The 11422-nt window shown below is 30.8% G+C and overlaps 3 protein-coding genes across 4 annotated transcripts; 1 reads left to right on the top strand and 2 right to left on the bottom strand.

Annotated features, from left to right (window-relative positions):
* Nucleotides 1-501: 501 nt before the first annotated feature.
* LOC18015932 (50S ribosomal protein L27) lies at nucleotides 502-2039 on the bottom strand. Of its 2 annotated transcripts, none has more exons than XM_006398104.2 (4): nucleotides 1907-2039; nucleotides 1259-1369; nucleotides 1016-1140; nucleotides 502-927 (listed from the first exon to the last, which is right to left on the bottom strand). In XM_006398104.2, exons 2-4 carry the CDS (start codon nucleotides 1353-1355, stop codon nucleotides 691-693), a joined length of 459 nt encoding a protein of 152 aa, XP_006398167.1. In that variant the 5' UTR covers nucleotides 1356-1369; nucleotides 1907-2039; the 3' UTR covers nucleotides 502-690. The 2 variants fall into 2 exon arrangements, with proteins under 2 accessions (XP_006398167.1, XP_024011042.1); XM_024155274.1 differs by having other exon boundaries at nucleotides 1995-2026.
* Nucleotides 2040-3467: 1428 nt separating this feature from the next.
* LOC18015931 (cell division cycle 5-like protein) lies at nucleotides 3468-4808 on the top strand. The gene has a single exon (XM_006398103.2). The coding sequence runs from the start codon at nucleotides 3483-3485 to the stop codon at nucleotides 4806-4808; it is 1326 nt and encodes a 441-aa protein (XP_006398166.1). The 5' UTR covers nucleotides 3468-3482.
* Nucleotides 4809-6035: 1227 nt separating this feature from the next.
* Nucleotides 6036-7999, bottom strand: LOC18015930 (ribonuclease 3-like protein 3). The gene is made up of 4 exons (XM_006398102.2): nucleotides 7579-7999; nucleotides 7329-7496; nucleotides 6636-7006; nucleotides 6036-6373 (listed from the first exon to the last, which is right to left on the bottom strand). Exons 1-4 carry the CDS (start codon nucleotides 7909-7911, stop codon nucleotides 6199-6201), a joined length of 1047 nt encoding a protein of 348 aa, XP_006398165.1. The 5' UTR covers nucleotides 7912-7999; the 3' UTR covers nucleotides 6036-6198.
* Nucleotides 8000-11422: the final 3423 nt, after the last annotated feature.

Here is an 11422-nt window from a genome sequence, read left to right as displayed (position 1 = left end):
GATGATGTAATCGCAAGGGAATGATGTAAGCGCTTATGTCAGCGCGCACTATCTTTCACCTATAAATATATGTGCACCCCCTTGTAAGAAATCACCTCAGAATTTCTAATAAAACCTCTCTCTAGAATTCTCTCTCTAGAATGAGTTTCTAAATACTTTCTAGTTTTCCAGACTTCTCGACATCTTCATAAGCTCTAGCTTCTTTCTTTCATTCATGAGTTGCGATCTGCTCCTCTTCTCTAGTTGAGTCTAATGGTCTGTCAATACGACAGTCAAGTCTTGTGGTCTGTCAATACGATGATCAAAAGACAGTCGTGGGTTGAGAATTTCTAACAGTGGTTGAGCACTCAGAGGCCAGAAGTGCCCGTTAAGCTCCCTTTACTTGGAACTGACCCTCGTCTGTTAAACCGACTTAGTCAATACGACATTCCGCGAGCCTTAGCTTAGTCAATACGACTCTCCGCTAGCCTCTTCTAAAGTATTATGGTAGCAGAGCCTTGGCTAAAAAAGAGTTTTAGACTAATCCATTATGAGATATATTGATCAGAAACAAGACAAAGCTTCTTCTCTCACACATATCAACCAAGTCTAAAGACGAGAAGAAGACCCATCATAATCTTTTTAGCCAAGAGGACATCGTATGATCTAACAAAAGAAGACTCCACACCTTGAATCACAATGTGTTTTTCACTACGAAGACGAAGAAGCTATCTCCATCTTAGTCGATTTGGCGTAGATAGGGTGAAGAACATGACCTCCCTTTGGATCAACATGAATCCATTTGCGTCCAGTGATCTTGTTTTTCTCAAACCTGACTCGTCCTTCCTTCAACGCAAACAATGTATGGTCCTTCCCAATCCCGACATAGTCTCCAGGATGAAACCGAGTTCCACGTTGACGGACGATTATGTTACCAGGTATCACATTCTGTAAAGAACCAGACACATAACACACTTAACTAAGATTGATTTTGATTCTCTAAAAATCCTAATTTACTCGTTCCTTTCTTAGTTACCTCTCCTCCAAACTTCTTGACGCCGAGATTCTTGGGTTTAGAGTCACGACCGTTCTTTGTGGAACCAGCGGTTTTCTTTGTAGCCCAACGCTTCAAGACCAAACTCAAACCACTTGAAGAACCGTCTCAAAACATCCACAAACAAGAACAAGAACACAAATGAGTTAAACTAGAGAAAGATCATCAGATACAAACAGAGATTTCGAAAAAGATTAAAAGAACAGATCGATAGGTGATACATACCGGAAATGCTACTGCCAGTGTAAGCAGGAACCTCGGTGATTAGTTCCCTCAAGCTAACTCTTCTGCAAATGGATGCTGCTGAGTTTAAGAAATTCATTTTTTCTTCAAAATCTGCAAGCAACAAAGAGCACATTATAGATTATAGTAAAAGCAAATACAGAACCATTTCACAGAATCTTTTCTTAAATAAAAACTGGGCATTTTCTCTCAAAATTGAAATCAAAAATCAGAACCTGTTTGACATCGTGTTCAACAATCAATAACTGATCAAACTAAAATAAAATTGATTACATTTCAGATTCGATTCCTCAAGTGAAAAAATATGAAATTGTGTGCGAGAGGAGTGGAGTCAGCACGCAAATACTTAATTCATAAATGACAAACTCATCATCCACTAATCCCATTTTGATTAGAGAAAAGCACAAAAGACGAGATGAATTGTAATGAAAAAATCAACAAATTGAGAAAACCCTTTGGAGTCACCAATGAATATATCAATCACAAGAGCAATGAACAATAATTGGGTTTGACCAACAAAAGAAATTTAAAAAATCCCAATGAAATCCAAGTCCAGAAAGGTTCGATAAATGAAGTAATGATCTTCAGACTTAAAATCGAAAGAGCCAGACTAGTGAGTAGTGAAAGTACCTCAGGTAAAACGTTATACCAACAAATGAGCAAAACCTAGACTTTAGTGACGAAGTAAATCGGAGATTTAGCTCACTGAAAAGAGTACCTAGGTTGACGAGAGAAGACGAAACTTAATCTATCGAGGCACTGTAGCTCAAGAGCTTTTTATGAAGAAGAAGAAAAAAATCGTCGGGTCGGGTTTTTTACGTATTCGGGTCGGATCTGTAAAAGATTTGGGTCGAGTTTTGTGATTCAGAATTTAAAATAGTACTAGATTCTAACTCCGTGCATCCGCACAGAAATATTTTTTATTGTTTAACAAATTTTGTAATATAATTTGTGTTTTTGAGTTTAGATATAATTATTTTTATAAATATATTTTTTAATAAGTGAAAATATTGATTTTTTTGTTTAGATATATTTTTATAGTATTAAAATTAATTATGATTATAAAAATATAACTTTAACCCGTCCGCTAATATTAATTCTAAATGAACTATTATGAAAACATAATTTTAACTTTTCCGTTCATATTACCGTATAATATAAATATTTGTTAAAAGTTTAAGATGTATTAACAGTATTATTTAGCATTATAGTTTTCTAAAATTTAATCAACGAAGGAAGTGTACAACTGGTTTTTCAAAGCATATTTTAGTGCATGCAATAATTTTTAATTTTTTATGTTTTTATTTTGTATGAAAAATATATTTTCGATATACATGTATAATTCAAAATTAGTGATTTTAGTTACCAATATATTTTTAACCCGATTTTTATATATATTTTTTTAGTTCTATAAATTTTAAAAAATATATTTTAATATTTAAATTATACATTTGAATTTTACTTATTATCTTATTATTAATTTGTAAATAAATCATAATCGTAAATATATTATATAAGCAACATAAATATTATATCATTTACATCATTATAAATATTTTATATTTCAAATATGACCATTATTTTTCATATGTGAATTATTTTTTTTTCAAATTCTACATATTTTTGATAAAAATGTTTAATAGTATAGAAAGTATTTAAATTAGAATCTTTAAATCAAATCTAAATTAATATCTGATTTATTATTTTTAATCAAATCAAATCAAATCTAAAACCTATATTTAAGGAAATCTAAAAATATTTAAATTAATAATTAATTATCGAAATTAAATATAAATAATTATTAAAATTATTTTTAAACACTTAAAAAAATTAGGAGTGTTTGAAAGCAAGTATTAAATGTGCCTCTGTTTTAATATAATAGATAGATGAAGCGGGTCCGGTTTAATTATCATATCTCGGATAAGCAATATTTTTTGTAATTTCGAAATTTGACCCCACAATTTACATACTAATAATCTACCCCTTTTCGAAAAATTATATAAACCTACCCCTTTTCGATTATAACATAATCTTCGAAAAAAATAAGAGAAGAACTGTTATTTTTTTCTTCCTCGTTTTTTCCAACCCGCTTCTAGGGTTACTCTCTCGCTTCCTCCTGTTCTTTGTTTTGCCGATTTGCGTGAGCATTAAGCTTCACATACCTTGAATTTGAGTGCGGTGGGACAAAAAAAATAGTTGAGCGAAGATGAGGATTATGATTAAGGGAGGTGTGTGGAAGAACACCGAAGATGAGATCCTCAAGGCCGCCGTGATGAAGTATGGTAAGAACCAGTGGGCTCGGATCTCGTCTCATCTCGTTCGAAAGTCGGCCAAACAGTGTAAAGCTCGCTGGTACGAATGGCTCGATCCTTCTATCAAAAAGACTGAATGGACCAAAGAAGAAGACGAGAAGCTTCTACATCTTGCAAAACTTTTGCCTACTCAATGGAGAACTATTGCTCCTATTGTGGGCCGTACTCCATCTCAATGCCTTGAGAGGTACGAAAAGCTTCTTGATGCAGCATGCACTAAGGACGAGAATTATGAAGCAGCGGATGATGATCCACGGAAATTACGTTCTGGTGAGATTGATCCAAACACGGAATCAAAGCCTGCTCGTCCTGATCCAGTGGACATGGACGAATATGAGAAAGAGATGCTTTGTGAAGCGAGAGCTAGATTGGCTAACACTAGGGGAAAGAAGGCTAAAAGAAAAGCTAGAGAAGAACAACTTGAGGAAGCTACAAGGCTTGCTTCTCTGCAAAAGCGAAGAGAATTAAAAGCGGCTGGAATTGATGGAAGGCATAGGAAAAGGAAGCGAAAGGGAATCAACTATAATGCAAGAATTCCTTTTGAAAAGAGGGCACCTGTGGGATTTTATGACACTGCAGATGAAGATCATCGTCCTGCTGACCAAGTAAAATTTCCAACTACCATTGAACAACTTGAAGGAAAAAGAAGGGCTGATGTGGAGGCACAGTTACGTAAACAAGATGTTGCAAGGAACAAAATTGCTCAGAGACAGGATGCTTCAGCAGCTATACTGCAAGCCAACAAGTTGAATGATCCTGAAGTTGTTAGGAAGAGGTCAAAGCTAATGTTACCACCACCTCAGATATCAGACCACGAGCTAGAGGAAATTGCAAAGATGGGTTACGCCAGTGACCTTCTTGCGGAGAATGAGGAGCTAACAGAAGGCAGTGCTGCTACTCGTGCGCTTTTGGCAAATTACTCACAGACACCCATGAGGACACCACAAAGAACTCCTGCTGGTAAAGGTGATGCTATTATGATGGAAGCAGAAAATCTGGCTCGATTAAGAGACTCTCAGCGACGAGAGGAAGCTAGAAGGAGCTTACGCTCTGGTCTGACTGGGCTTCCTCAGGCAAAGAACGAGTACCAAATAGTTGCACAACCTCCTCCAGAGGAAAGTGAAGAGCCAGAAGAGAAAATTGAGGAAGACATGTCAGACAGGATAGCTAGGGAAAAGGCTGAGGAGGAAGCAAGACACCAGGCGTTTCCTCAAGTGTAAGCAGGAATTGATAGGTCCCAAAGACTTTTGAACAAGTTTTCTCAATTTTCTACTTTGATTACATCTCTTACGATGCCTATAAATACTAATAGAAATAAAGAAATTAACTACTAAATCTACAACTAAGAAACGTGAAAAAGTGGGGATATAAACCCATTAATTTAGGAGCACTAACAAGACCACATCTATTCTCTATATTTGACCTAGTCAACACCGGTTTACTTGGTTACGTTCTCATCAAGGAACCTCGGTGACTAGTTCCCCTCAAACTAACTCTTCTACAAATGGATGCTGCTGAGTTTAAGAGATTCATTTTTTTTTTTTCTTTCCAAAATCTGCAAGCAACAAAGAGCACATTTTAGATTATAGCAAAAGCCAGTACAGAACCATTTCATATAACCTTTTCTTAAATAAAAAATGGGCATTTTCTCTCCAAAATCGAAATCACAAAACAGAACTTGTTTGACATCGTGTTCAACAATCAATTTTTGATCAAACTACCTCAGATTCGATTCCTCAAGTGCAAAAACATCCATTATGAAATTATGTGCGAGAGAAGTGGAGTCAGCACGCAAATTCAAAAATGACAAACTCATCATCCACTAATCCAATTTTGATCAGAGAAAAGCACAAATGACGAGATGACTTGTAATGAACAAAATCAACAAATTGAGAATCTTGGAGTCACCAATGCAATGAATATATCATCACAAGAGCAATGAACAATAATTGGGTTTGAAAAAAGGGAAATCTAAAAATCCCAATGAAAATCGAAGTCTATAATGGTTCAATAGATGAAGTAATAATCCTCAGACTTAAAATCGAAAACCCAAGACGAGAGAACTCATCGGAAACGTACCTCAGGTAAAACGTTAAACCAACAAATGAGCAACAAACAAGAAGAAGAAAAACAATCGTCGGGTCGGGTTTTTTCGGTTTTCGGGTCGGATCTTTAAAAGATTTGGGTCGGGATTTGTGATTGGGTCCGAATTTTAATTTGTTCCTCGCATTAATTGTGGGCCTAATTGTTTCGAGATATGATAACTAAGTCGGGGCCGGTTTAGTTATCATATCTCGGATTTGCAATATTTTTTTTGTAATTTCGAAATTTTGACCCCACAATTAACATATTTTATACTAATAATCTACCCTTTTCAAAAAATTATAAAACTACAAACTTACATATCGATGACAAAAAATCTAAAAACCGTTAAAAAGAGTTAAGAGTTTAGACTAAATCCATGATGAGATAATGATAAACAAGGTCAAGCTTCTTCTCCTTACACCTATCAACCTAAAGAAGTCTAAGACAGAAGAAGACCCAAAAGCGGTTTTACAATTGTTACAAGAGGGTATTAGTGGTTCAAAAGGTAGATGCAATTTTATGACTTTACAAATCATCTTTATAAACATACTTCAAGGCTCTGATCATTAGGGAGGCTGCGGCGTCTTGTGATATATTTTTCCTTTTCCTTCTCTCTCCCATAATGGATAAGGTTTCTTCTTCACCTGTAGTCTCAATCGAAACTGAACAAGCATATCCCTGATTGTTTCTATTCCAGACCCTGAAAAGAGTTAAAACACAGTAATGTAACACACACACACAAAATGTTCTCAAGTCCGAATTCGTGCTTACTGCTAAAACAAAACAACCAAACTCAAAGATTTACAACACTCTAGCCTACTCAAAGATAGAATCAATTTTTACTTAGAAAGCAAAGCAAAGACATTTTGACACTTTTGCCTAATCCAAAAGCAAAGCAAGACATAAGGTTGTTGACATCTCAAGTGGTATGGTGTAATGCTTTCATAGGACTAAAGACATACTTGTAAGTCGGGCAGGGCCATTTTCTCTTCTTGCAAATCTCAATCAGCTTCTTTCTGGCATCGTCAATATCAATGTCTAGATTATCGTCATCCATAACCATTTCAATGACCATACTCTCTGACAATTTCGATAACGCGTCCCTAGCAGCGGCCAGCTTTGCTTGTTTTGCGGTCGGTTTAGGTACCCCACCAGCTATGAATTCATCATCAAGATACACAGCAACCTTAAACAATCCGTCTGCACCTTGACTTTGCCTGATTTGGACCCGCTTCCCGTATTTCTCAGCTATACGATACAGCGTAGCGATTATCTGAGGTTGCCTCCGCATATCATCGAATGTGTATATTGGCTCGAAAATACCCCTGCAGATCTGCAAATTCCCTCTTTTTTAAGTAAAAAGAAAGCTCAAGAATCACTCATAAGCAACTCTTTTTAAGTAAAAAGAAACTCTTTTTAAGTAAAAAGAAAGGTCAAGAATCACTCATAAGCAACTCTTTTTAAGTAAAAAAGAAAGCCCAAGCATCACTCATAAGCAACTCTTTTTAAGTAAAAAAGAAAGCTCAAGAATCACTCATAAGCAACTCTTTTATAGTAAAGAAAAGCTCAAGAATCACTCATAAGCAATCTAGTGAGGAAGACGAAAGCTCAAGAATCATTCATAAGCAATGTAGTGAGGAAGAAAACAAACAGACCTCCCAGAGTCTTCGTACATCATAATTCACATCAATGTAAACAGCTCCAGCTACAGACTCTACAATGTCACCGAGAATTGCTGGGGTGGCTTTAACGATTCTACTTCTACCTAACGCATAAGGACCTGGATCATCTTCTTTGCGCACAGCCTCTGTGAAGTTTTTAACCTAAATTGAAAACCACAAAATTGAGCTCTGTTTCTAAGCTTTTTCAATTTTTTCGAAACGGAAGCTAATTTTTTTTTTTTACCCTTGTAGCTGTGTGTGTGTCAACATCGCCAATAATGAACTGGAAGAGGCCGTGATTGACGGCGGCGCGAGCGAACTTCTCGCCGTTTACATTTGAAGATCGCAGATCAGTCAATTCCTTGGGTTCTAGGTTAGGGTACGCGAGAAAGAGGTGATTCGTGAAGGCCTGAGCAAGAGCTGCTTCGCCGAGGAACTGAACCCGAGCGGTTTCAGGCTTTTCACGACTGAACAGTAGCGCGTCCTTGAGAAGGCTCTTGTTCGAGAAACTGTATTTCAATATCTTCTCCACTGCTTCCACGGGATCAATCTTCGGAATCTTTTCCACAGGATCCATCTCCGGCCAATGCGGGACGACTGAGCTTGAAAGCCGGCGTCGAAGAGAGAAGAAGATTAGGTCACACAAGATGAACAAGCCCTACATACAGTATTTTTAGCGTCTATGTAAATGTAGTAATTTTTTTTATTTTTCAAACATATAAATGTAGGAATTTTTAATTATTAAACACGTACATGTAGTAATTTTAAATTATTAAACTAGATTTTAATCTCGTGCGTCCGCACGGGAATGTTTTATTTTTTATTTATAATATAAGTTGCATTTATTTTTTTTGTTTAGATATAATTTAATTTTGTTATTTATTTTTTTAAATCAAAAAATTGTTATCATATTTTAATTTTAAACAGTAAAATTTGTATATTAGTAGAATAAAAGTGTACGTTAATTAAGTATATATTGATCTAATGTTAATTATAAACTTTGTTATTATGTGAATTTAGATTCACACATAAACAATCTATATATCTATGAATTTGCTAATCCATCCGTTTAGTTGTCTTAAATCATTTTTAATATCTTACATGTTTTGACAAACTAACCCGTATAAGACTATAATTATAATTGTATAACCCTATAAATATTTACTAATATGGAATATTTGGACCAATTGATTATGAAAAAATATAATAAGATATTTATTTACTATTTGTGCTATTAAAAAAATGTTATATATATAAACAGACTAACCTGTTAATTTAATTGTCTCAAATCATCTTAATATCTTACATGTTTTAATAAATTAACTCATGGACCTTAAATATATATATATATATAACTCTAATCAGCTCGATCATATTATTGTATAATATAAGTATTTATTAATCTCAAATATTTGATATTTTAGACCGATTGTTTATGATAAAATACGATAAAATATTTATTTACTATGCATTTTTATAAAAATATTATTTAAATTTAAAATTTTAAATTAAATCTTTCTTGTATTAAAGAAATTCTAAAGTATTAAAATTATTATCTAAATTTTCGTAATAAAATTTAATTATAATTTTTTTTGAATTTTTTGAATTTAAATTAAATTGAATGCAAATTTTTGTAACTAAATTTAATTAAATTTCTAATAATTTGAAATTTAAATTAAAGATGACATAGATTTTAGGAAATCTAAAAATATCTAAATTAATAACTAATTTTTGGAAATTAAATATAAAAATAAAATAAAATATTTTAAAAAAATTTGGGAGTGTTTGGATGCAAGTACTAAATGTGCTTCTGTTTTAATAGAATAGACTAGATTTTAATCCCGTGCGTCTGCACGAGAATGTTTGATTTTTTATTTCTAATATAAGTTGCATTTATCTTTTTTGTTTAGATATAATTTATTTTTTTTATTTATTTTTTTAAATCAAAAAATTGTTATCATATTTGAATTTTAAACAGTAAAATTTGTATATTAGTAGAATAAGACTATACGTTAATTAAGTATACATTGATCTAATGTTAATTATAAACTTTGTTATTATGTGAATTTAGATTTACACATAAACAATCTATATATCTATGAATTTGCTAATCCATCCGTTTAGTTGTCTTAAATCATTTTTAATATTTTACATGTTTTGACAAACTAATCCGTATAAGACTATAATTATAATTGTATAACCCTATAAATATTTACTAATATAGAATATTTGGACCAATTGATTATGAAAAAATATAATAAGATATTTATTTACTATTAATGCTATTAAATATATATATATATATATATATATACGAGCTAACCTGTTAGTTTAATTGTCTCAAATCATCTTAATATCTTACATGTTTTATTAAATTAACTTATGGACCTTATATATATATATAACTATAATCAGCTCGATCATATTATTGTATAATATAAATATTTATTAATCGCAAATATTTAATATTTTAGACCGATTGTTTAGGATAAAATACGATAAAATATTTATTTACTATGCATTTTTATAGAAATATTATTTAAATTTTAAATTTTAAATTAAATCTTTCCTGTATTTAAGAAATTCTAAAGTATTAAAATTATTATCTAAATTTTCGTAATAAAATTTTATTATATTTTTTTTGAATTTTTTTGAAATTAAATTAAATTGAATACAAATTTTTGTAAATAAATTTAATTAAATTTCTAATAATTTGAAATTTAAATTAAAGGTGACCTAGATTTTAGGAAATCTAAAAATATTTAAATTAATAACTAATTTTTGGAAATTAAATATAAAAATAAAATAAAATATTTTAAAAAAATTTGGGAGTATTTGGATGCAAGTACTAAATGTGCTTCTGTTTTAATAGAATAGACTAGATTTTAATCCTGTGCGTCTGCACGAGAATGTTTGATTTTTTATTTCTAATATAAGTTGCATTTATCTTTTTTGTTTAGATATAATTTATTTTTTTTATTTATTTTTTTAAATCAAAAAATTGTTATCATATTTGAATTTTAAACAGTAAAATTTGTATATTAGTAGAATAAGACTATACGTTAATTAAGTATACATTGATCTAATGTTAATTATAAACTTTGTTATTATGTGAATTTAGATTTGCACATAAACAATCTATATATCTATGAATTTGCTAATCCATCCGTTTAGTTGTCTTAAATCATTTTTAATATTTTACATGTTTTGACAAACTAATCCGTATAAAACTATAATTATAATTGTATAACCCTATAAATATTTACTAATATAGAATATTTTGACCAATTGATTATGAAAACATATAATAAGATATTTATTTACTATTAGTGCTATTAAATATATATATATATATATATATATATATATATATATACGAGCTAACCTGTTAGTTTAATTGTCTCAAATCATCTTAATATCTTACATGTTTTAATAAATTAACTTATGGACCTTATATATATATATATATATATATAACTGTAATCAGCTCGATCATATTATTGTATAATATAAATATTTATTAATCGCAAATATTTAATATTTTAGACCGATGGTTTAGGATAAAATACGATAAAATATTTATTTACTATGCATTTTTATAGAAATATTATTTAAATTTTAAATTTTAAATTAAATCTTTCCTGTATTTAAGAAATTCTAAAGTATTAAAATTATTATCTAAATTTTTGTAATAAAATTTTATTATATTTTTTTTGAATTTTTTTGAATTTAAATTAAATTGAATACAAATTTTTGTAAATAAATTTAATTAAATTTCTAATAATTTGAAATTTAAATTAAAGGTGACCTAGATTTTAGGAAATCTAAAAATATTTAAATTAATAACTAATTTTCGGAAATTAAATATAAAAATAAAATAAAATATTATAAAAAAAATTTGGAAGTGTTTGGATGCAAGCACTAAATGTGCTTCTGTTTTAATAGAATAGATGTAGGAATTTTTAATATTTAAACACAGAAATGTAGTAATTTTTAAATTTTAAACACGTAAATGTAGTAATTTTTAATTTCTGAACACGTAAATGTAGTATTTTCTCTCTTATCTTTTTGTGTGAACAATGTACTAA

This window comes from Eutrema salsugineum, unplaced genomic scaffold, assembly GCF_000478725.1.
Source record: "Eutrema salsugineum unplaced genomic scaffold, Eutsalg1_0 scaffold_20, whole genome shotgun sequence".
Lineage (NCBI taxonomy): Eukaryota > Viridiplantae > Streptophyta > Magnoliopsida > Brassicales > Brassicaceae > Eutrema > Eutrema salsugineum.
The sequence above is the reverse complement of the archived record's forward strand: the minus strand, read 5'-3'. Positions and strand labels throughout refer to the sequence as shown.